Below are 25,111 nucleotides of genomic sequence, written 5' to 3' on the forward strand. Positions count from 1 at the left end.
TGCTGATTGTAAATACCTTCTCAGGAGAACTAGCATCAGCCTCAAACCACAAAAATATGGGATACCACCTATCTGAACCTCCTGCTACCAAAGACAGTGCAGTCCAATAGCTCAGGTGCAAGAGAGGAGTCAGGACTCTGGGATTTTAATATGAGTCCTGCTTGTGTTGGTGTGGGCAAACAATTTGTTTGGGGACCAAGCATCAAATCCATGTACCTAACTCCTTAATTCTGCTGCCTGTAATTTAGGTACTTTAAGGAGTAGGCTCTCAGTAGTACCAAGGATGCACAACCCGCTATTTCAGCACCTCCAAAAACTGAAGGAGTGATTTGGGATTTTAGGTGACTAGTCCAAGGGCCCTAAAATGGAAAGATCCTATTTTTGTTCATGCCAGAGTTTCAAAACAAAGATGTTCCCCCCCCCACACACACGGCTTACAAGGGTGGTAGTTTGCTGAGATTCTCAGCCAGGGGATCGCTTCAGGATATGCGTATTCATAAAGCTAGCAAAATCAATATGTCCTCTAAAACTCAGTGTGAAGCGTAAGTCCTCCCAAGACTGCATAAGCAACATGCATCTGATTCAGAATTTCCAATTATAATGGGCATTGTGTCGAAAGCAGCAGAAACTATTTTTGCAAAACAGTGTGGGGTGGGAAACAACAAACAAAAGTAGGTCAAACTAAAACTCTTTCCCATGCTGCAAAGCTGATTAGCTGTTGCACAGGCAAACGTTAGCAGCCTGCTTGGGTATCTTCATGCCAGCTGAGTGCAATCAATAATGCTCCCATTCATACCAGTAAGTATCAGCCTGGCAGGCACAGCTAGTTGCAGTGGCTGGGCTGAGCCTGCCAGGGCCTCCAGCTAATGGACCTTCTGAGCTAGACGCGGGGTCTTTTTATCTGGTAGCTTGTAAAGGATTTCTCTTCTATAGGTGCATCTAATCAGATTTAACTCCCAATGTGAGCAGACAGAGCCATGTGCGCTTTGTATCACACCTAGGGTCTGGCTTAAAAAATCCTAGCCCTGATTTCACCATGACTCACCCCAGAAGGAGGAACAGGTTCAGGTGAGGAATTGGCACGTCCAGCTAGCTGTGCAGAAGGATGCCAGGCTGCAAGGTCAGGAGAGAAACTCATGCACCTCCTCCACCAAAAGAACCCCTTCTCTTCCAACTCACACAAAAAGACCTGAGAGACAACCCCGAAAATGCCACCTGTTTGACTTTGCCTGGGCAAACTGCAAAAGGTCCTAGAACAAGCTACAGGGTAGCGCACATTCAAACTTCTGCCATAAAAACATTTGTAGACAATGTAGGCAAAAAATATCTGGGTTTTGCATCCTTTCTTTCATCCTGCATTTCTTTTTCTTTTCTTTTTTCTTTTTTTTTTTTTTTTTGCAAAATTTTTCTCTTTTGCAGGGGTTTCTCTTTCCTTTAAGCAGCAATTAAATGGTTTGGAGCTGTTTTCCTCACTTGTTGCAGTACTAGCTGCAGAGTAGACCCCCTGGGTGGCAGAAGTGTTTCAAAACCTCCTCTGGAGTTTTCACAGATTATATATATGTATCTCTGCTAGAAAATTCAACAGGAGGGCTTCAAAATTAAAAAAAGAGGCTCTCAATCCCTATCCATCTCCACAGTTTGTAAACCAGTTGCTGTGGGGTCTGATTATATATAGCATCGTAGTCTGTACATGTAGCATCCATGGATTTCACACTCACTAGTAACAACAGGACTGTTCCCAACATAGAGAAACTCTCCCTAGCAGCCATGAAGGGTAAGAAATTCAGCTGTTATCCTCTGGTCCAGGTGGGAGAGAGGTGTAGGGTGGAAGCTCCATCTTTTCCCATCAGGAATTATGAATGTGCTTTCCAGAAGCTTGGCCAGAGAGTCGTGACAGAGAACGGACTTTGGAAACAGCACCGGTTTGGGAGCCTGAAAACCTGGAATCAAGTCCTGGTCCCACTGTGACCTCCCCAAGTGATCCAAACCCTGGCATAACTCAGCTTCCCTACACACAGAGGCAAACAGATTGAAAGCTTTGGGGGTGGCTTGTCTTGCTACACAGCCCGGTGAAGCTGCCAGCTTCAATTTGAGACTTGTCAGCTCCACAGATACAAAAATAACACATTTCCTGTGGCTGGCCCCAGTTTGCTGAAGTGCCTGGGTCAGAAAATGAGTCTATCGAGCTACCGGGTAGTGTGACTCCAGTACAACTCCCATATCCAAGCAGAAAGCTACCAGTAGGGCTTACATTTTAAATATCATTCACTATGATACTGTCTTGCCTCTACCTCATCCCACATAAATTGAAGCCCATCTGCTTCCTTCTCCTGTTTCCTACTGGGAAACTGCTTGAGGCTCTTTACAGAGCTGTTACATTTCAAGATGTTCTTTGACATTTCCAACAAGACTTTTGTGTGCAAAATATCTCATTCAGATTGGTTCTTTGAAAGCATTTGGTGGTGCCATGGCAACAAGAGCACGATTAGAACAAAGCACAATTTATTTGACTCTTCTCTTTAATGATCTTCTCCAGCATTATTCTGGTTCGTTGTCTACAGTAGTCACCCTTGGCTGTTGGTCAGCACGGTCAGAGTTTTACCTACTGCAGGTACAAAGTGTTATATGCAGATATTTCCCAAGGAGCCTATGAGCCAAGCTACTTCCAACTGAGTGCCTGGAGTGAAAATAGGACATAGGTTTCAATGAAGAACAGCCATTCTGGCTTTGAAACTATGAGTCCTGGTGGGCTTAATCAGTGAGCTGAGCTGGAAGGACCTGTGCCCTGGCAGGCTGGACATAGCTCTGCAGCTGGACTGGACAGGAGAAGGTGAGAGAGAGATGAAGTGCCTCAGTGAGCTGGGGCGGGGAGGTTGCACGGGTGAAGTCCATGGGACATCAGCAGAGCCGGTGGGGATTTAAACATGCTGAAGAAAATAGGAGACTGGAGGGGGCATTGGAAAGCAGAACAATAGAGGAGAACAGGCCCTGGCTAGGTTTTGCCTGAGAGAGCAAGATTCATCTCAAATTCTCACAGTATGGAAATCATTTCATAACTGAAAAAGAAAAAAAAAATCAAAACTGCCTGGCCAAGGCTTGTCCCAGGCGAAAAAAACCACCATCACTAAATTGTGAAAACGAGGGATTTTTCCCCAGGCTGGTGATCTTTACGTATGCATCAGACATCCAGGGATGGAGAGCAGCTCTCTGGCGGGGCTTAGCCAGGTTTAGAAATTATTCTGGCTGGCGAATAAGGTTGTTTCTCTGGTACGATCCCCAGGTCCATGGGAACAGAAGGCCCAGAACGGTTTCTACAACATGTTGCAGGAAAGCAGGCAGTGCCACACTGGACAGAGGAATAAGGTCCCGCTTTTCCCACATGGCTCCCAGTCATCATCCTCAATGGGTTACTTGCACCTAACCTAGCAGCAAGGACCACTTCCAGCCTCCTGGTCTGTGCTCACTACTCATATCTTCCTGCGGTGCACAACCCTGCTCTTTATACTCTGCTAGGTGACTTCACCCCTAGTCTACTAGGATGGAGGTGCTTTTTGCATGCTGGAGGTCCACAGCTCAAATGCAATCACTGCCAAGGCAGCCCAGTTTTACCTCCAAGCACTGATGCCTCTAGGGCCTAATCATCCCCTACCCTGGTCCCGAAGGCCTTGATGGCTCAGCCTCCCCGGGCTGACAGCAGTGTGTGATGCATCCAGGGTGATTAGCAAACCGGTTCCGGAGCCAAGCGACACATTTCATCCGCAGGCCCTACCTCGAACATATCGATGGCAAAGTGGGTTGCTCAGAGGGACAATTTGCCCGTTTCCCTGCACCCTGCCAGCCCATTAAGCAGCCCAACCTGCTATCCCCACTGCATTTTCCATTCTGATTTCTCTCTGAAATTAATAAATCCCTCAATGACAACTGACTGTTATTACTTGGAAGCTGCTTACCAAGATTTTCCCAGAAAAAAATGGTGAAGCGACAGACCAGAGACATTCGCTGGCCAAGGAGGATGAATCAGCTCCAAAGTGCACATGGAGGGATCTCCTCCTGTGGCTGGCAAACAGCAACAGGAATTGAGTTTGAGTCAAATGAATTTTGGCTGCCTGTAGGCCACAAAGGTTGGCTTGAAATGGTAAAAACCACAACATGCAGATGGGGCAGAAAAAGCAAGCCCGGCAACATCTCTGTTCTACTGCTCCTCTGGGCTCAGGCCCACTAGCAAATGCACGGCATAGCAGCACCAACGCGTGTGCCTTGTTTAATTTATTTTATCCTCACCAGCCCAGAAGCTGCATTACTAGGGCACAACAGAGCCCGGTTTCATTGCTGGGTAAATTTGATGGCTGGGTAAATTCCGCTGGCACAAAAGGCAGTCATCTTTCACACGCTGTGCACTACATGGGTTCTCAATAGCGCTGCGTCCTTTCAAGTTTAAAGAATGAGACTTGACATCGAATAACAGGGTTTGTAGCCTTTTCTGTTTTGTAGGAAACCTCCTGCCTCTGGGCTCTACCTCATAGTCAAGGCCAGCTGAGAGGCTCAAGACCTTGCCAATGTGGAGCTTAGGTGGAAACTGCAGTACGCTACTGCTCCCTACCTCCAGGAGCCAGTCTTTTCAGGCAGTGGATCTTAAGTTGTGACTTGCAGCTGGTGGTGGCCCACATGGCACTGATGAGTGGCTCAGGACTGGTTTTCCAATAGTGGAGTCTCACTATGTGTTAGAAATGGGCCAGATTGTTTTCCTTCACTGGGAAGAAGGGTGTGGATCCAAGACCAAGGGATTTTATGTAAGCTTGCTGCCCAAGGGGTAAGTTTGCAAGAGAGACGCTTAGGCATGATGGGCTTGTCGGCCTGAGTTCACAAGCAAGCAGCATTATTTCAAGGTTTGCAGCACGCCTATAGGGCTCCGCAGGTGCACTGGTGCACGCCGAGTCACTGATACAACCAGCCTCTTTCTCACCGAGGGATTTGCAGGTGAGCCACACACAGGAATTATAAGAGAGATTGCAGCAACTATGCACCATCCGGGAAAAGGCAGGAAAGGAGAGCATGAGGGCCAACACTCTCCCCTCTGAACGGCAGGCTCAGTTCCAACCAACAGGGTCAGAGAGACCACAGGAGCATCAGAGCAGTCTCTTTATTAGTATTATTACTAGTATCCAAAAGAAAGCACAAGGCCTCAGCAGGCAGAGGAAATGAATGATTTTCCCACAGCCACTCAGCCGATGGGGCCAGCAGAGACTCCAGGAACAGAGCTTAATTCTCCTAATCCAGTTGCAATGCAGCTAACGTGGATGGCTCTGCCTCCACAGCCTGGGGCCCAGAGCACCCTGCGAAGGTGGCACCATGGGAGCAATGTGCCACTGGCCTCTTTTGGGCAGAAGCACTCAACGTCTGCCTGCTTGTGAAAGATTATTGAGCAGACAGCAGGGGTAAAAAAGCATGGAGCCCTCTCCATGGGATGTCTCCAGGTGTGGCAGGGGCAGAAAGAGGGAGAGCAGTGACAGCGTGCTTAAAAAAAAGAGATGTGAAGATGCTGGTTATACACCATCTGAGAACAAGCAGCTCTCAACATGTGCTGGTCCACTGTGGAAGCTGGATTTTGAGGGAGATGAACTAACCAGCCTGCCAAAACCTTCCCAAAACCTCCTGCCGGAGTAGCAGTTGTGGTGGAAACGCTGGCTCCACCAGGCTCCTGGGGATGCTCAGAGCAGTGCTGCACTCTGCCATATGTCAAGTGAGATGTTTCAGCACATGTCTTTGCAGAACAGTGATGCCTTTAACCTCTTCTGTGCCCAAGCCCAATAAAAGATCAACAGTGGCTTTTAGGAAGCCCACTGAGATCCTGGGCTGGAAATGGTGTGTCACACCAACAACACTGAGGAAATCACAGCAAGGCCCTTCTGCTCCAATTCACTCCCACGTCTTGCAGACGCTACCCATGCAACACAATGCCGAGGTTACTCAGTTCCCAGCCCCCTTCCAGATTTTGCTTCTGTCTGACACACTCATCCAGGGGCCCTTTTTCTTGCCCAGAATTGTTCCTGCCTCCTGCCAGGAAAATGAATCAACAGCTGACTCTGCCCATTAATGCCACGGAGCTGATGCTTTAATGCCAGTCTAAAAGAGAGGAATTGGCTGCCTGTGCTCCATCCCCACCTCGCCACCCACATACGCTGTCACTTCTCATCCTTCCCCAACTGAAAGCCCATGTCCACCTCATTTCCCCTCTGCCAGAGAGCTTTTTGCTGACTGAGACAGTTGGGAAGCCCGGACAGCTCCGATCCTGTCCAGGACCTGTCAGGACATGCACGTTTTAAATATGTGGACCATCACTGCACTTTACCTTCCAGTCCGGTGGGAGCTGGGCACCGAATCCCAGAGCAGGAAACATTTTGTCACTAAAAAAGAAGAAAAGAAGAAAAAACCATATGGGTATATTTACACACATACACAGTCTGCTTGCACAGCTCGTGCTAAAAGGCATGCTCCTTCACTTACAAAAGGCCACCTCATTCTATCAACTAGTCAACACCCAACTGACCCGTCCACTACAACGGAAGCACCAGGTGTACAGCTGACTCCAGCACTAAGAAAAAGGTGCCAGCCTTCCCTTGCCCCCAAATGACACTATGGCTTTAAAAATCATGAGCTGAACAGAAAAATTAGCTGGTTGCCCCTCTGACTTTCAATGTCAAGCTTTGCTTTGTCAAACGCAAGGACTAGAAGTATCACCTCACCTAAACAGCTGAGTCTCTTGCAGCCACATACATCCAGAAGCTGAGGATTTTTAAAAAAATAAGCATCTCTTTGGGTCCCAAAAGCTGGCATTGCCCAGCATGGCACTTCCAACAGATTTCTGTTTTGTTTTCTCTAGCGCCTCAGATGTTCTCCTATGTCACATATAGATTGCACCTCAGAGTGGCCAGGGTACAAGACAACTTGACAGTGTGGCTGCTAATGGCAAATATCACCAAGCTGAGGGCATCTGTCTTTGTACTGAAAAAGCACCAAATGACTGGTCTCCAACTGCCCCAAGTAAAGCATGCCAAACTACTTTCAGCTGCAAGGATGGGGAGAGAGGAGACATTCTCTCCATCTTTACACATCTCCTCGTTGAATTGCCTGCAGCTAAATACAGATGGCTACTTTCTTCCCAGGAGATTTTCAAAAGCAAGGTCATATTTACCCCTGCTTTGCAGATAGGAAATCAAGGCACAGAAATGGGTAAAATGCATCCCAGCAGCCCTTCAGGAAGCCAGGAAAATGCCTGTAAAACAACGGCGGAAGCCTAACAGCACAGTGCTTACGAGTCATAGTCCTGAATGATCTGACCAACAGCCCAGATAGCCGACAGATATTCATTTGTTCCCATGGGGTTGATATAGTGCAAAGAGGAGGGGTCTCGCGGGTTCCCGTTGGAGGCTGTGAAGTCAATTCCGACCTGAGTTGCAAGAGAGAAGCACAGACCCATCCTCTATTAGACGTCACGATTATACACCTGGCCACCAATTCTCTATCGACTTTGAGATCACGATACAGTCCAATCAAGACCCAACACTTTTGAGAGTTTTACAAAATGCAGTTCTTTGGCTTAACTAAACATAATTAAATACTCAGTTAGGCAAAGCAGCCCACTATTATACTTGAATTTTTCACCATCAAGCATCATATACAAGGTGTTCCAAAGCTCCTTGGTCCTGGAGCAAGGCATTACTATTTCCAGCACTCCCGCTTGAGGCTGCCTATCTCCCAAACGCTAAACACAGCAACCAAGTAGCTCCATGGACACAAAAGAGGCCAGGGTTCCCTGTACATTCAGATCTCTCTGACTCTGGTGTCCAAAAAAAAAGACAGAACCCTGTGTGGAGCTTTTCTTGCAGCTGGGCTGCTGTAAGGGCTGCTTTACACTGGGCTTCCCCAGGGTCTAGTATAGGTTGAGGTCTCAGGGTATTTGTTTGTCAGCAAGGAACTGATGTATCACCTTCCTCTACAAGGCTGTCTACTCAAAAAGATTTGTAGGAACTTATACATGAGACCTCGGACCCAGTAAAAACCGGTCAAAAGTGGTGAGATGATGAGCCAACAGATTTAGAAATGACTGGGAAGAAAGAGTGAGGAAGAGACAAGCAGACGGCGTGACTGCATTTGCCTTGTTTGCTTAGCAAATAGGCAAAACCCAAAATAACTCTGCCAGCTAAATTGAGCTCAGGGGATTTGCACTGGATTTTGCTCTGTATCTGTAATGAGAGAGGATAAACTCAGCCCATGAGCTAGCAACCGCTAACAACTGGGCCAAAGCCAGGGGTGTGTAAAAAGATGAGACTCACTCCATAAATCAGCGTGTGTAACCTACAGGCCAGGATCGAGGCCGGTGTTAGGCAGAGCCAGTGTGGGACATCCCCTCCTTGTTCAGCACGCTGACAGAGATTGCAAACTAGCCCCAGGAAAAGCTGAATTTGCTGCCTGTTTTGCTAGTGCTGGTGGGGAACAGGAGAGGCCGGACGTCTCCTTTGATGGGTCCAAGGCAGGTAAGCCTGCCCATGGCCGGCCACAAAGGGCAGGGAGGGCACCCAGCACCCTTCCAAGGTTCATCCCCACAGGATTATTCTGTCCTCAGCCTTGGGGAGGATTTTGTCTTCAATTTTGCTGAGAAACTTTGAGAAGGGACAGCGGCCCAGCTGGAGCAAAAACAAGGCACAGCCCAGGATGATGGTTACCGCGTTGCACCAGTGAAGTGGATGGACACAGAGGAGGAAAACGCAAGCCTTAGCAAAATGCTGCCTCTTCCACATGCAAGCTTAGACCTATCTATAGGCAGTTTGCAGCTATAACATCTGCCAAATTCTAGCTCAGTTTATGAAACACATGGTTTGAATAAAACAAAAGATGAATCTACCACATCAGGGATCTTTAATCCGCAAAGTCCACAGGACAAATGTACCTCTCAGGCAACCCTGTTCCTGCCCACCTGCACTCACAAGTGACAGTGTGGGCTTCCAAGGTCCGGTTGCCCTCTGGTTTCCCTCCTAGGCATGCTTTAGCATCCACATGCTCAGGTTCTTGCCAAGCCAAACCGCTTGCCATCCAGGTTTCTTCCTGCCACTGAGGAATTTGACGGCCTGCAGGAACCATCTCTTGGGTTTTTTGGTTTCCGGATGCACCGAGAGGAAGGCACAGCACCACAGTGATCACTTCAGCTTTGGCACAGACTAAGAAAGGTTCAGCTGTGAGCGAGACCTGTGTCTCACCTTAACCCAAGTGACTTGTGGTCCCCCAGCCAGCATGAAGCTACCACCCAAGGGAAAGGAGGAAGGTGGAGGAAGGAGAGGCAGCACTGGCTCTTTCTGTTAGCTTCCCTCTCACGAATACCCGTGGGAGCAACACGGGGCTCTGCTTTGTATCAGCAGTTACCCCAGGCACTGGTTTTGCTGCTTGTTCAGCTCCCCTCAAAGGCAGGCTGACCCTGCTCTTCCCTGCGAAGATGGCCTGGTCCGAGGTCTCCTCTTCCCCGCCGACATACTCCTGTGTTACTGGTATCCAGCGGCACCTCGAGGGCCAGGGAAGATCAAATCCTCCCACACTGAGCCCTGCACAGATGCAGGATCCCAGCCTCAGAAAGCCTCTAGTGCTGTCAGAGAGCAAGAGGGAAACTGAGGCACAGGGAGGTGGCGCCACATGAGCCAGGCACATAACAGCACTGCCCCAGGACACTACCAAGGGACCAAGCAGCCCTTGGACAACACCTTTCTTAGGGATGCAGCCAATCTCCTGCTAGTACAAAGCAGACGGGCAGAAGGACTGGTTTTAGATCCCCACTTCCCTACAGCTTTAATGCTCCTCTCCAGCAGCAACCTCTTCTTCCAGCTCCTCGTCGTCTCCCGCGACGCGAACGTCAGCGAGGCAGCGCACACCCTGCAGTCTCCTCCCTGCTCTGGCATTTCAGCAGGGTATTGCACCTGCCATACACAATGCAAAAATCTACCCAGGCAAAACACAAATCAAAAACCCCAGTTGCCTTAGGAGGGGAAAAGCCCCAGTGCCCTCCAAAAACCAGCATATTTTCAAACGAGGAGGCAGACTCATTTATATGAGAGCTTTGTGCTACCAGTAAACTTAATGATCTTCCTCTCCTATTCACTTTTTCACACCAAGACCTTAGCACACAGCAGTAGAATGGCATATAAAAAGCTCTTGCACTTGTTCCTGTTTCTATGGCAACTCTTCTTCCTCCTCCTCCTCCTACTTCCCCCCCCACCATGTTTTTAGACAAGACAACAAAATAAAAATTGAAATGGTGGGTGTGCCCAGAGCTGTCTAGATACTCTATCAGAAAAGTTTGCAGAAATTAAAAGGCTAAAGCGTTGGGGCGGGGGGAAGCCCACTTATTTTCTGTCGTGGTTTCACTCAAGGGTTGTGACTTCCTCTTTTAATTACTCTTGACAAAGTGCTCATGCTCCAGATCAAATGAGGGTTGAAATGCAATTAAGAATTCAGAACATCATCTTATTAACTGCCGAAAGCCTCTCAGTTGAGTCTGAAATAAGCAAATCTTGCTCAAAAATCCAGCTGGTGGCTAAAACCAGTAACAAGCAGACCTCAAGAGATGATCAGACTGCCCCCTCGGAGCAGAGGAAATGCCAGGCTGGTGCAGACTGGGAGAGGGCACATGAGGTCTCTCCAGGACAGGGTCTCCTGCTCAGGGCTCCCTCCAAACAAGCTGAAGTTAGTATTGCCCATCCTTGGAAGGGCGGCCACTTGTTGTACGGGTAACAATCCTACGTTTAGGCAGAGATGAGGAAATGCTGCTCCAAAACTTGGGAGATAAGTCGGTAAAACTTCATGAAGACTCAGAAGAAGGTCTTTATGGAAGTCTGGTCTTAAACATTTGTCCTGAAAACTAGCTAGCTAGGCTGCCGGACCTGAGTATTGCTGTAACAATCCAGAAAGTCCCGATACTATGTAGCTTAAAAGCAAAGTATGGCACCTCCTTCTTGCCATCAAACCCCACTCAACGAAGCCTGCCACATCCAGCTCCATAGCTAAGCTGGCCAATGTTCAGCCACCTGCATCTATAATTTAATGCCCATCTTGGTAGAGTCTCATGCAGAGAAGCCCTCCCCCATTCTGGCATTTTTGAATTTGTTACCATTAGTGGACAAAAAGCAGCAAAAGCCCTTACAGTAAACATCAGTTGGCAGCCTCCCAGGATGTAGTCCAGGAAGGAGAAATCTCTGGTTATCTGAAACAAACACAAAGGAAAGGTTTCAGCAATCCTCATCATTGCAGGAAAAAAAAATCCCACTGAAACTGCCTGAGTCTCCAGTGATCGTGCTTCTGTGTCTTCAGGAAACTTTATCCATGCTGCAAAGCAAATGGCAAGAAGCACTTGGCTTTCCTATGAAGCGTCCATTTTGGCACTTCATGAATGACGCATGAAGTGGGGCCAAGCAGGGCCAGAACATCAGTTAATAGCCTACGTAAAAGGCTTGAACAGGGGACTTTGAGAGCTGAAAGTGTCAGTGGTGGCGAACTGAACTGACCTGACCTTCTTCCCACAGCCAACACAGCCTCACGCCATCTGCAGATCTGGTACGGGAAGGGCTTTGTAAACACACACACTCCCCTGTATGCATCTGCTACATGAATGGAGGACTCCACTAGCCCCACGGTGTAGAAAAAGGATTTTTGTCACCCAGAATCAATGCTTGCTTCCAAAGGACACACTGAGCAAATGGGTTTCTGCCAATCCAGTAGCTTGGGCTGACACTGCCCACATGAGAATTGTGCTCCTCCTTGGGAACGTGGCCAGCCACCCACCTGGGCTCAGGATGACACTAGCAATTTACTCCAGCACAAGGCACCAATGACAGAGCAAATGGGTGTAATCATTAGTGTGCCAAGTGGAGAGAAGCCAGGGATGGAAAGAAGTTGTGTACTCCATAGGAACGGCACTCGGAAATGCAGGAGCTATGGAGGTGGAAGGGAGCAGAAAAAAAGCTCCATGAAATTTAAAGATTCAAACTGGGCAAGGAATAGAATGAAATATCCGAGCTTTGTACTCACTTTGCAGGACTTGACGATGATGATCCCAGAGTTCTTGTAATTCTTTTTCTTCTTTTGCTTTTTGGGATTAATGCACTCTAGCTCTAGCTGCAACACACAACACAGACACCAACATGAAAGTGGTGCTGGGCTGTCCCAGTCAGCAGCAAGCTCTGTGAACCGATTAGCCAACCTGGACTTGCACAGCCAGCCGCCATACACGCCAAACAACGATGGTGACAGCATGAACCATGTCCCCTTTGCAGGGTCTGGCCACATCCTGAGGTAGAAGACCGAACAGCCTGAATGCTGCAGAGTCCTGTAACGCTACCCTAACAATTGGGACAACACACTAATGATTAGGGCAGCCAGAATCTGTCTTCACAAGCTCTAGGAAAAATAAAAAGCCTCTTTGAATGTTCAGAAAGTAAATTTCCTGCATGCAAACTTCACATTTCACAGCCTGACCAAAGGCAAAATACAAATCTGTTGACAGAATTCCCCAAATTCAAACAAACTGCACAGAAAATCCAGCTGGGTCACTCCAACATGCTAGCAGGTGACTCCTACATTGATCCATCCAGCCACTGTGGGATGTTCCCAGCTGGTCTGAACTTGGCTCCCTGCAGCAACCTGTTGCCCAGCCTCGTCTTTCTCCAAGAGCTGGCAGAGAACTGCTGGCAGCTGAAGAAATGCCTCCTGCCTTTCGCCGGGGCCACTCGCAGCCACTTCAGGCTCCACAGACATCATTCAACAGCATCAGCCCGTGGACCCAGAGTGGACAGCCCATGGTGTGATCAATCACGGCATCACTCTCGTGACTACCTGGTATTTCTTCCCCCTCTGAAGCATGGCCCACTGCTCCCATAGCTGCTGGAGGCTGCATAATTCCCCTCTGCCTAGGATGTTGGCAGTACTGATAAGCCAGCCTAGCTCTTCAGGATTTTCTTCACGGCTATGTGAATTTAGCTTCTCCAGGAAAAAAACACTTTGCTATAGATAGCCAGCTAGTTTACAGCTCTCCACTTGCCTGAGTGCAATTCTAGTAATTTCCCCCACTAGTTCTCCCCTCCAGCAAGCAATAAACATGTCCAATAGGAAGCAAAGAAATGGCCTCACTTCCAAGGAGCTCACAAGAGGAGGAGGAACCATGCAGCTGACAGCTTGGAAGGAGATCAGAGCTCATCAGAGTGCAATAGGCTGGGGAGAAAGTGGGGTGAGAGATCAGGAGATGCCTGGAGCAAACTCAATGTTCAAGGAGGTGTTTGTAGAATAGAAGCGACCAAGGAGAGAAGGATTAGGAGGGACAGAGAAAGAAAGGGAGGGTAGAGGCTGGAAGGAGGAAGAGTGCAAAGGGTGCAGACGGCAGGATAAAAGCTGGGGTAGTTACAAGGGAAAAGCTTGAGTAGTGCTGCAAGAGGACCCAACAGGAGTTGGAGGGAGGAATCAATGCCGGTCAGATCCCTATGGGTAAATACATCACTTTATGCTGAGCTCTCAGCTGCTTTCTTACCACAATCTGGCCATGGCTGGAGATTGCTAAGAATCAGTGAAGAAAGACTACAGGCAAAGGGAGGGAAATATAATGTCAATTTTACAACTGGAGGAAGAGAGGAAGTAGAGCACCAAGACAGCAAACGTCCTCTCTTGTCCACAGCAGTAAACTCCTAATCTTCCCTAATCATTTCTCCACTAAACAGCATACTCATCAGGCCCCAGAGACCTCCCTAGGGCCTGAGATTTTAACTGCAGAGCACCCAGTTGCAGCTCCCTCCTTCTGGCTCAGCAGCTAAATAGACCTGTATTTCATTTGCCAGGATCATACACGGTTTGGGAAGGAGCCATCAGCAGGGTGAGTTCTCAAGGCAACTCAGATGCATTTGGTTACCTAAAACAAGTGGCCTGGGCTTGGAGATCAGCTCAGCACATCAGGGCTCAAAGAGATGGGCTTTGACAAACAGGTACCAAAGTCCTACTGTGCTACTGAGCTCTGGGTGCCTAGCCCTTAAAACTGCTCCGCCAAATGACTCCCCATCACCTCCTCAAAGGACCTGAGCATGGCATGTCCCTTTCCTACACTGGAAAAAAAACTTCTCCTGATGAGGAAAGAGTAAAGCAGCATCTTCATCAGCTTTGGTGAACGGACATGAGAATATGGAGGCAAAGCAAAGCTAGGAGACGGGGTCTGAATGCCAACCAGGCGAGCTCTGGGCAGCCGCATAAGCAGGCGAAGGGAGCCAAGGGAGACACATAGTAGTCACTCCCGGGATCTGAACTGATGAGGCTGCAGGACTATTTAGAGCAGACAGCTGAATTTAGAAGCACGGGGGACTAGACACACACAAAAGTAAAAGCCGAGGAGTTTTGCCAATCCTGAGCTGTCACAAGGCAGGAGCAGACAGTAAACAAGACACTTGTGCACGCATTTGCAAGTTATTGCAGGGGATCTGCCTGGCTCTGCCCTCCTTCTTGTGACTTCTCTGCTCCCAAACCAGTGGCAGCACCGAGGAGAGCCCACAGGAGGTCAGAGACGAGGCATTTTGGCTCAGTCTTGGACACAGAGGGGACTGGCAGCTACTGCTCTTCCATTTGTGCCCAGGTATTGGTGGGACCTAGCAGCACCTCCCTCAGCAGCTCCCAGCCTTCTCCAATTGACAGTCCCCTCTGAGACCCTGTGGGGAAGGGGCAGACCTTCTGCAGGGAATTTAAGCTTGCTGACCACAGATCTGCTTTTCTTTGCTCCCTTACTCACCCTTGGCAGCAGTCTGCAAACTTGCAAACATCAGATCTCACACGACAAGATGAAGGTGGTGTTCCCCTAGGAGAGGCCCCCAAAGCACGCTCTGCCACGAATCTCCCCAGGACATAGGAGCAGAGCACTTCCACCCATGATCCACTGGCAAGAATGAGGACTGAAGGGCCAAGCCACATGCTGACTGCATCGTTTGCGTTCTCACACGAATGCCAAAGCTGGATACCCAGAGCTGCCTGATCCTGCACAGGCAGGGACAGAGGTGGGTGAGACCCTGACATCCAATGTTGGTAGCAACCAGCTCTGCCTGCACTAGGTTAGCTGGACCCTGGCAGCCCTGGTAGCCTACTCCCCTGGCTTTTAAATAAAAGGAAAAGATTAGCTCAAAGCAGGCGCCTGGTCTGGCTTCAGTGCTGAGACAGATGCTCTGGATATGGCCTTCTCCACCTACCCTAAGCCTTTATAGGTCTGGGGCAGAGCTGGGATGGAGCTCGGATCCTGAAATGTAACCATCCATACAGCAGCACCACATAGTTCCTCAGAGCACAGCACCACAGGCCGGCCACTGACTACTCTATTGCATAGGAACGTGTGACCAGGGAAGGGATGGGACAGCAAGGGATGAGGTGAGAAGAGATCTTGCTGGACAGCCTTCCAGGCAGCCAACAAAACCAGACAGAGCAAATGGGGCTCAACACTCAGCTGCCTGTTGCACTGCAGCTCTTGCAGTGCATATAAATAAAAGCATATTTGGCCAAGAATTTCAGCCATCTCATATCCCAGTATAGGTCAAATACCAGAGCATCCAGGAAAAAACCCCCAATCAACAAAACAGAAATAAAAACCTCTAGGGCAGAAAGTAAGTGCCTGAATCATTCTGACAAGAGCCCACAGGAAGAGCAGCACTGGTTGATAGGGCCAGTGTGGCCTAGGCCCTGGAGAAAGACACTACGATTTAGTAGAGCAGAACTTCTTAGCCCAGAGGGAAAAGCTGTGGCTAAGGAAGAGGCTGGACTATGAACACACTAAAAGGAGTAGTTTTTTCCCCCAATCTTACACAGCTAAGAATTCACAGCTAACTCCCTGCAATAAGTGCAGAAAATTTTGTTGGTGCTCTGCTGCTGCATCCCGATCCCAAACTATCCCAGTATCAGAGGTTTCCACAAACACATCCTTTTTGATGCGCTGGGAGGTGATCGCTACCACCCAAGGGCTCTAGCCTGCGGCAAGCTCAGAGCTACAAGCAGTTTCTAGGCACAGTAAGGGGAAGATCATAAAGACAGCAAAGCCTTAAAGCTAAGAGTGCAATACTATAACCCCGGCACCAGCCTGGAGCTGCAGCTATAGCCTGACAGTCCATCCATCCCAGCAGTCTGTCTGGCCATTGCAACTGGTTGTTGAACAGAAATGGTGTAAAGGAATAGAGAAGATAAGAGCACTCCCATGCCCTCGCACAAGAATTAGTTAAAATGCACACAAAACACAACACCAGGAGTAGGAGTCTTCGTTCAGACAAGGTGAAATTTTCCCTTGCCTCAGTTTCCCCGAGGAACCCATAGAGATCAGTGAAGCTGCAGGTGATGTTCCAAATACCAACAGTGTTCACGGAAGCGTTCAGCAACACAGTTCAGCCAGTGGGACACGTTTGTCTCCACCAGTTTGCAGCTGGAACAGCTGCTCTAGGCAGACAGGAAACCATCCTTTCAACTAAGTTATGAGCAGAGTCTGAACCAAAGTGCTCTGGATGTTGGAAGAACATTTCACCCCCCTTCCCAGACAGGCCATGATCAGACAGTGCTGGCAAACACAGCAGCACACTGTGGGTGGTTGACGGCGAGAACATCTCTGTTGCTCTTTCTCTATTTACTCTCATCAACATGGCCACCCCAAAGGATGAGACAGGTCACGAGGATCCGCCTCAGGGAGAAGGGATGATGCGATACAAGGCGGTGAACAGCAGCGCTCGCTCGCTTTTGGAGACAGCTTTCTCTACTCAGAGCCTGCAGCCAGCTCAGCTCGGGAGAGCAGCGTTGGCTGGGGCGTGCTGGGGGACAGATTTCCCGGGGAATGGATGGCGCCTGACCTTTTCCGAGGCAGCCTTCATCTGTGCCCAAATACCACTGGTGTTCCCAAGGGCACTGGCAGACAGTAACGGACAAGTCGTGCAAGGGAAAGAGGCAGAAAGAGGCCCATCCTCAGCTGTACCCATGCCATGCTCTCAGATGCGTTAGCCACAGGGGCCTGGGAGCACAGACACACATCAAAGCGAATTTAACTCTGTCTTATAACCAGCATCTCTCAGTGTCTGATGGGGAGAAAAGAGGATTTTAAGGCTAGGCTGTAGGGATCAATTGCAGTGGAAAAAGGGGCTCAATCCCTAACTTTGGCACAAACAGCCTGTGAGTCTTGGACAGGACACTTCCTCTTCGGGCCTCAGTTTCCCAGCTGGGAAACTTTTCTAATTTGGCTGCGAGTTCTGTGTTTTACAGACATCCACTTCTCAGCCAATACCTCCTCTAGCTTTTAATCCTAGATATGATGGCTATAAAAAGCCTTGTTTATCCAAAAGTCTTCTCACAACATGCCTTGAATCAGGCAACATCTGAAAAGAATTTTGCTTGGCATTTTAGCAGAAAGACAGGGACACTTTTTGTCACAAACCCAATGCTGACTTGTGTGGAAGTTGGCACCACCTCTCAAGATCAGGTGGTCGCTGTGGCAGGGCAGAGTCCAAACAGCATGTCACATGGTTATTCACCAGGAGAGGAAAGATAGATGCACCCTCCCCTTCTGATCCCCCCCTTACCCCCCCCCCAAAAAAAAAAATCACAGAGCAAACTCAACAGCAAAGCAAGGAGCACAGGAGAACATAGGAGATGGTGTCAGCAACATGAGCTTCAAACTATTACGTCTCTGATGACTCTAGCCGACACTCCAGACATCTCCGCTGAGCCTGCTTCTCAGACAAGACTGCCTTAGCCCTCTCTAACTTAGCTGTTTTAGTCACAAAAGTGATGTGACTCACTCATAGTGTGGGTGGGAGGAGAAAGGGATTGGGACTTGACCTCTTCTCAGGGCCTTCACTAACCCCAGCACAGGTTCAAGGTCCCACTGTGAGAAGCAAAAAACTCCTAAATAACCCACTCCATCGTCAGCCGCCTCCACTGACCCTTCCTTGCTCTTCCTCCCAGGAATCATCAGCACTTACTGGAAAGGCATCTTGGGCTTCACACATCCTGGCCACTGAGATCTGAAACTCCCCGATGAAGTCGTGTCCTCCATCACTGTCATAGTCGTAACACATGACCTAGGGCACAAGGAGCACAAACCAATCTCAGACACAGGCAGCATTCACCATTAGGAGTGCAAAATGCATATTCTCTCTCTGGGCTGTCCACGAACAAGTCTCATCTTCCTGCCTCAAGTGGAGAGGCCATCTCTGCCCCATGCCGTCCATGGCAGAGCAGCCTGGGGAGGCTCTGCAGCCAGTCTGCCTCATTGCACAGCAGCCAGAGTGGTGCCTTGCAGCTGTGCAAAACACCCCCACGCTCCACGCTTCTCACTGCCTGCTGCAGCCAATGCCATGACCACTCATGGGTTGCCCAGGCTGTTGGGAGCCCATCCCAGGGGCTGCCAGATGCCTAGTGCCTCTTGCACTGATCTGCTAATGCCACCCTAGAGAGAAAACTGGAGAGCTGGGAGCAAGTAGGCTGGAGCACAAGGATCTCAGGAGCACCCTCGGTGATCCCCCAGGCTCTCTGCTGGTGGGTGCCAGCCGCAACACTTCCTAATGGTCAGCAGTGAATTTGTGTGCTCACACTTGTCCTGCACTAAGCCAAGGGAATGCAGCTGCCCTTACAACAGGCAGGGCCAGTAGCATCACTTGTCGAGGTTTCCAATTCCTCCCTTAGGAGAGCCCAAAACAAGTTTCTTATAAACGTGCCATGGGGTGTCCTAAAGGAGGGCACCACAGAGGCCCACCACCACAATACCAGCTGAAGAGCCGCACAGTCACCTTTATCAGCTTCTCTATGTCTCCATCGCACAGTGACACTAAAGGCACAGTGAACGGCTTCCAGACAGGGTCCAACGTGTACTTGATCACCTGCGGGGTGAGAACGTAGAGATGGAATCACTACAGGCAAACATGAATGAGGAGAGTTGAGCACACAGTAGGGGACGGGTTTCCAAGAGAAGCCTTGGATCAAATTCTCAGGGGGGGGGAAGGCCAGGCATGCTGCAGAAAGTCCTATCTCCTTCCTTTTCCGCCTCCTCAGCTGAGATGCAGCAGTTCCCCAGCTGCTGGTTCCTAGGTGACAGCAAGCACGAGGTACAATGTATCTGCTTGCATCACCTCTGGTGAACCACCTCCAGGGGCAATTAAGGAAACTTGCTGGACAAAACAGCACAGGCAGCAACCCGCAGCAAGTCCACATCTCTCACCTTGTCCATGTAACATCTGCCTGAGCTGAAGAAATACAACTGACACCTTTTGACATCTACTCTCTATTTGACTGAGAGAATGTAATCGCTTGGTGGAAACCTGGAGGGCTAAGCAAACACTAGCAGGCTCTGGGTATATTTCTGTGCATATCAGAGCTGCCTGCAGGGCACACGAAGACCCTCTTCTACAAAGATGCTTGTCTCAAAAAGAAAGGTTCATCTGATTTTTAGTCTGGAGCACAATGTTCAGAGGTGCCAGAGCCGTGGCACAGAATGAATCACAGCCTTTTCGTGATATCTTTTCTCCCTGCAGCAGCAGCAGCAAAAATTCACCCCAGTAAGTCATTTTACTATATGTTTTCATTAGGAAAAAGGAGGAACAGGAAGCATGACAGCAACGGCAATGAGGGGAGGGACTGGTAAACTGATTTATACATGCTCATTCATATCACAAGACACAGGCCTGATAAAATAGCCATTTGGGAAGGTTTAAAGGCCAGTGTTACACAGAGCTCAATGTTACAGTGCCTTCTCATTTTAAGATAAACCAGAACACAAGATGCACCTGAAAATATCCCATTTCCTTAGGCATGGAGGGGTTATAACCCATAGAACTCACTGCAGCAGGTTATTACTGAAGCACCAAGTTTCTTCTGGTTCAAAGGAAAAAGGAAATGAAGAAGAAGAAAAAAAATCAGGAAACTCAGACACTGGGCAGCAAAGGGTAGACTGCAAATTAATCCTACTCTGTGCCAATATGACAGAGGTGGAGATTTGTGCCACTAGGTGAAAGCAGCCCTCCCCTTTCCCCAAAGCCATCAGGTCCTTCTGCTGTGCCCACCACCAGCTCAGCCAGGTGAGGAACAAGTCTGTCATCGCTGCTACAGGACGGAGCTGGGAAATAACCACACAGTGAACGGGCTTTTATCTTTACAGACAGGCTCCCATGAGAGAAGGGGGGAAAAAACCCTGACACTGCGAGCGCGGTTTAGCGGGCAATTTGTAAACACCTCCTCCACGAGGTTGGAAAGAGCAGGGAGGAGCCCACGCGCCCCAGGAACGCGGGCGCTACGGTGCCCATATGCTGCCAGACACCGAGGGCCCGAGGGTGGGTGTGCGGAAGGAGCCGGACTCGTTTCGGCACCCAGCACCCAGCTGGGCATTCACACTTTCCCTTAAATAACATGCTGTAACGGGCACACTAATCCTTCCCTGTCGGACACCTCCGCTGTGGCACGACAAATACTAGGCGCAGACTAGCAGCAAATTACATTCACCCGCCAAAAGCTGCGAGAACAGGTAACGTCTTCTTCTTTGTATCCAGTCTCAAAAATGTGAAGTTATTCCTCTGGCTCGGGGTTCCTCCGAGGGCAGCGTTTACTTCCAGGGCTGGGAAGAACGAAGCTATTGGAGAGCCCGTAAAGCATGCAAAATTTCCTCCCCTGCATCAGCCACTTAAAAAAACCTGGCTAGGCCCTCGGTCACCAAAGGACGGGACAGCCGGTGGCAGGGACCTGGGGAGCAATCCGGAGGAAAAATCAGCTCTATTTAAGCCAACTGACCTGCTCACAGAGATCCCAAAGACAGATGCCCCACAGCCACACACGGTGACGTTCCCAGACCCTGTATCTTTTCTGAGAGGAAAGGATTGGAGGACGCTCAAAATCCACACGTCGGAAAAATATGTTTATATGTTTTCTAAGTTGGGGCCCAGTTATCCCCACTAAACAGCAGGAAATGACCAAATAGCATGATCCCAGCTTGTCCCCACAGTGCAGGGACTTACAAAAGAAATAAAGAGCGTGAATGATACGTGAATGGGAACATGTGTGGGAAAGTGCCAGAAAAAACAACAGAACTGGGGCTAAAATGGTGGCCTATATCAATAACGAAGGACATTGCTCCCAGCAGGAAAATTGTTAAGTTGTGTTGCCTGTGTCAAGGACAGATCTGTGCTCCAATAAGACCACAGCGTGGACAACTCGTCCATGGAAAAGCTGCACTCTGACTACAGGAGGATGGCAACAGGATTATTGCCCATCACATGCGCCGGTCCTCCTCCTGCTAGCTCAACAAGAAGGCAGGCTGTGGCCACAGAGATATCTACATCCCAAACATATATCTCAGACAAAGAAAAGCAGACAACAGGCAGCAACTTCTAGAAGCTGTAGAGGCAGGAGCAAGCAAGAGTCTGAAGATAAGGACAATCCCCATAGCACCTGGAGACTCCTAAAGGACAGGAAAGATCTGTCCAAAACCTAGGTCATCATCACCAATCAAGAAAAATCCAAGAGACGTGATGAGGACTCAGCTGGTGTCTTTTCTCCTGTGTGCCACATACAAGTGATCCTGACTGGACCATTTGGTACACACATCTTGGTGCTTATGGGCACGTGCAAGTGACTGAAATCTTTGACAGAATGAATAGTGGTGGGAAAAATCAGCTCACTTATTAACAAAGTTGCTAAGTATCACCTTTCCCCTTCTGCAGGAGTTCACCTTGTGTTTTGTTGCAATAATTTCCTACAGTGGGACCCTGGGATCCTTAATCAAGCGTTCGGGGGAAAGAAAAAGAGGGGTGTGAAATGCAGTGTGGTTGGACACTCTTGCACTTACTAGCCTGCCTTTAAAAAAAGCAGAGCGCCGAGGGTCGTCCCGTCTCTCGCAGCAAAGCTGGAAGGGAAAGCAGGAGTGCCATAGCACGTGCCCCTGCAGCAGATTGCCAGCAGCACGCCTGGCTCAGCTTTGCCACGGCCTGTCGCCTGGGAAGCCTCCGAGCACCTTCTGCTTCACGCTGGCCTGCACTTTCACCTTCCTCCTCGGGGTCCAGACCTTCACCGCCTGCTTTGGAAATGCTCAGCCTGCTCCTCTCGCCCCTCCGCATTGCAGCTCTCTCCACAGCGCGAATCGCGAGGACGGCAACTGCCCCATCGGTGAGCTGGGAAGGCACTTGAGGTGCCGGTGGCCTAGAGCACTGCAGCTTCTCTTCTGGAACGTTCCCTGCCTGCACTGTATTTTCCTTCATAGTATTGTTAGCTTTAGCAACTTAAGAACGTAAACAGAAGGGAGCTCGGAGCAAAATATTGCAACAAATGTGAACAGGGGGTGGAGAAGGTTTTGCTGCCCATGACCACACACATCTGGACCAAAGCACAAACCTAGCTTCCTCCTTGGCTAGGGCTCCAGCACCATTAAACATAAGGCCCAGATGCTCATGTAGTAGAAGCTGGAGATATCTGTGCAGCCTCCTCAAGACCTGACAATGCTTCTTCTAACCTCTTTCCCACTGCCATTCCACCTGCGCCACCTCCTGCCTGCACTTACCTCCTCTCCCAACTTTGGTTCTCCTGGGTCATGGCTCTTCCTGCTGCTCCCTCACATGGGGGAAGAGTAATCCGGGCCACAGCTAGCACTGAGGCTGAGCCAGGATCGATGGTTTGCCTTCCCTCCCACCACCCCTTTGACTCACGCCTAAGTGGCCTCACAACCAAGAGTGTGTCTGGGACACCTGGATTGCATGAAATAAATACAGATCCAAACTAAATAACAAAATAAATACAAATCCAAATTGCATCTAGGTTGAAGGAGTCAAGTAATGAGGTTAAGAGACTACTGCCTTCTCTGCTTAGTGGATACAGTAGTGAATAGCATAAAAAAAGACTTATAGCTCTTTTAAAAAAATCTAGCCTCAATAAGTCTTCATTTGCCTGAGTCCAGTAGCCTCAGCATGATAGGGCAAGCAGCAATGTGCTTTCAAAATCCCTGATTGCCATCCACCTGTTATCAGTGATCAACAAGATAATGACAACAAAAGACAAAAAAAGCTAATTTAACATCAGTGGTATTTCAGTAACTACAGTCAGAGTACCACTCACCTCTGTTCTGTGGACCAGCATCCATTTCCCATCATCACCTGGCTTATAGAACTCTAAGAACGGATCTGACTTTCCAAACAGGTCCTGGGGAAGAACAAAAGTATGGGTTACACATTGATTTTCAAGCAACTGGTTCACGGTCAAGCAACAGCTGAGCCAAGCAAGACGTTCCCTCCCTTTTCCTGTAAGTCTATCAATGGATGGACATTGGACCAGACTGAAGGTGGACAAGAGCCCAACTGACCACAGGCCTTACTGAACGTCCCACAGTCAACCGGGCAAGACTAGTGGGTAGGTTATTGCCAAGCAGACCACATACAAATGTGAGGTGTAGTCTGCCATAGATCTCAGAGAAGATCTCAAGGTGCCTCAGCTCTGGCCTGACTCTGCTCGCACGAGGGTCACAGTCATCCATCAATAGCAGGTATGGAAACACCACAAGGCAAGCCACCAAGCTCACCTCTGCATTTACCAGAAATGTAGGAACTCTTATGTAGTTCCCAGCTTGCACTGGGAAGCCAGACTGATAAAAGACAGCTTTAAAATCAGTCAAAAAGCGTGTCTCCAGGCCAACTGAAAGAATGATCTTAAAATCCCACCTATGGTTACACGAGTGCAGATCTGTGTTACAATCGGGTCTTTATGCAGATGCTATCATTGAACAAAGAAACAGCCCCACACGTGCCACTCGCCGGCCAACCCACCAAAAGTCGAGGTAGCGCTGGTAGGACCCAGCCCACTTTGGTGTCCTCCCGTTGAGCCACCGTCAATAAAAAAAGGCTGCTGCACAGATCTCCTTTTTCCTTGAGATAGGTATAATTTAATTCTTCCGTCATGCTTTTCATTCACCGAGTACAGAAGAAAGCAATGGTGTTATTTCACTATCAAGTCGCTGAGCAAAGAAGCCGGTTATCAGCAGTGACATTCAGGAGATAAAGCACCCTTGTGTTCCTCCTCTGATACCCAGGCTAACGATGCAGCTTGCAGCACCGTGATACTGCACTGCTTGCCGATGTCATCGGTCCTGGGACCGGCTGAACGTGACACTTTTTAAAAATCAACAGGGACAGAGCTCTACCTGCAGAAAAAGCTCAAAATCTGATAGGAGCAACTGAGCTAGGATCCTGGGAATGCCGGAGAGCACACCAAGCAGGGCGGCACTGTGAAAACCTTTATGAACTCTCGCAGCCAAGAAATAGCCTGCGACACAATGCTGTGCACACGATCCTGCACGGTGCCCGAGTATCAGGAGCACTCGGGAGAGCATAGCGCTGCCAGGATGGAACCATGCCAGGTTGTGTGATCCCGTCTCAGGGAGAGGGGAAGGTGGGGTGATCTCTTGAGACACCATCTCCATCCCTAGCGTGCTGTGATTGCTGGGATGCCAATTCCCACAGACGTTTAAGATCCAGTCATGCAAATCTTGCTGTTCCCACCACGTTCCCCAGTTTGGCTTTTATGCAGCGGGTGACTTGGCACCCTGGGCGTACGCCCGCAGGATTGCACTCCCAAGAGCCCAGCGCCCAGCAGGCAAAAGATGCTACAGAAAACAGCCCAGCTGGGAGCTTGGGTTTAGAAAAACATCCTATGCTTAAAAGAAGAAAAAAAAAATATGAAGCACACAAGTGTCTTGGAGGAAAAAAAAAGAAAAAACTCCTACACACAGCAATAAAGCAGGAGCAGAGCAAATCTTTAAGGCATAAGCTGCATTAGTGTTGACAGAGATCATACAACACCCTCCAAGATATGCAGACTTCAGTCAGCATGTGTTTGCCTTTCCCGCCAGCGCCTTATTAAACAGGCCCCTGGTAAAGGGCTGTTTTTCTCCTGGTTTATGAGAAACAGGCAGACACAAATCCCTCCTTACTATCTGCAGGCAGTCTACGTTGGGACACTTGCTCCCCTTGCAGAGTCGCCTGTGAGCAGGCAAAGATCTCGGTCCAGCTTTGGGCAGTAGGTCCAAAGCCAGAAAGCAGGACAGAGAGCAGCGGAG

The 25,111-nt window shown here is 49.2% G+C and overlaps 1 protein-coding gene across 3 annotated transcripts in view; it reads right to left on the reverse strand.

The window, feature by feature from the left end:
• Positions 1 to 25,111, reverse strand: part of CPNE2 (copine 2) — an 89,422-nt gene that overhangs the window by 15,124 nt on the left and 49,187 nt on the right. For all 3 annotated transcript variants that reach the window (XM_062586198.1, XM_062586197.1, XM_062586199.1), the window contains exons 6-12: positions 23,119 to 23,202; positions 18,816 to 18,905; positions 18,009 to 18,107; positions 12,070 to 12,156; positions 11,186 to 11,245; positions 7,314 to 7,447; positions 6,350 to 6,404 (exon numbers count right to left, since the gene is read on the reverse strand). In XM_062586198.1, coding sequence (XP_062442182.1) covers positions 6,350 to 6,404; positions 7,314 to 7,447; positions 11,186 to 11,245; positions 12,070 to 12,156; positions 18,009 to 18,107; positions 18,816 to 18,905; positions 23,119 to 23,202 — 609 coding nt within the window. The remainder of the gene's footprint in view (positions 1 to 6,349; positions 6,405 to 7,313; positions 7,448 to 11,185; positions 11,246 to 12,069; positions 12,157 to 18,008; positions 18,108 to 18,815; positions 18,906 to 23,118; positions 23,203 to 25,111) is intronic.

This window comes from Rhea pennata, chromosome 13, assembly GCF_028389875.1.
Source record: "Rhea pennata isolate bPtePen1 chromosome 13, bPtePen1.pri, whole genome shotgun sequence".
Taxonomy (NCBI): domain Eukaryota; kingdom Metazoa; phylum Chordata; class Aves; order Rheiformes; family Rheidae; genus Rhea; species Rhea pennata.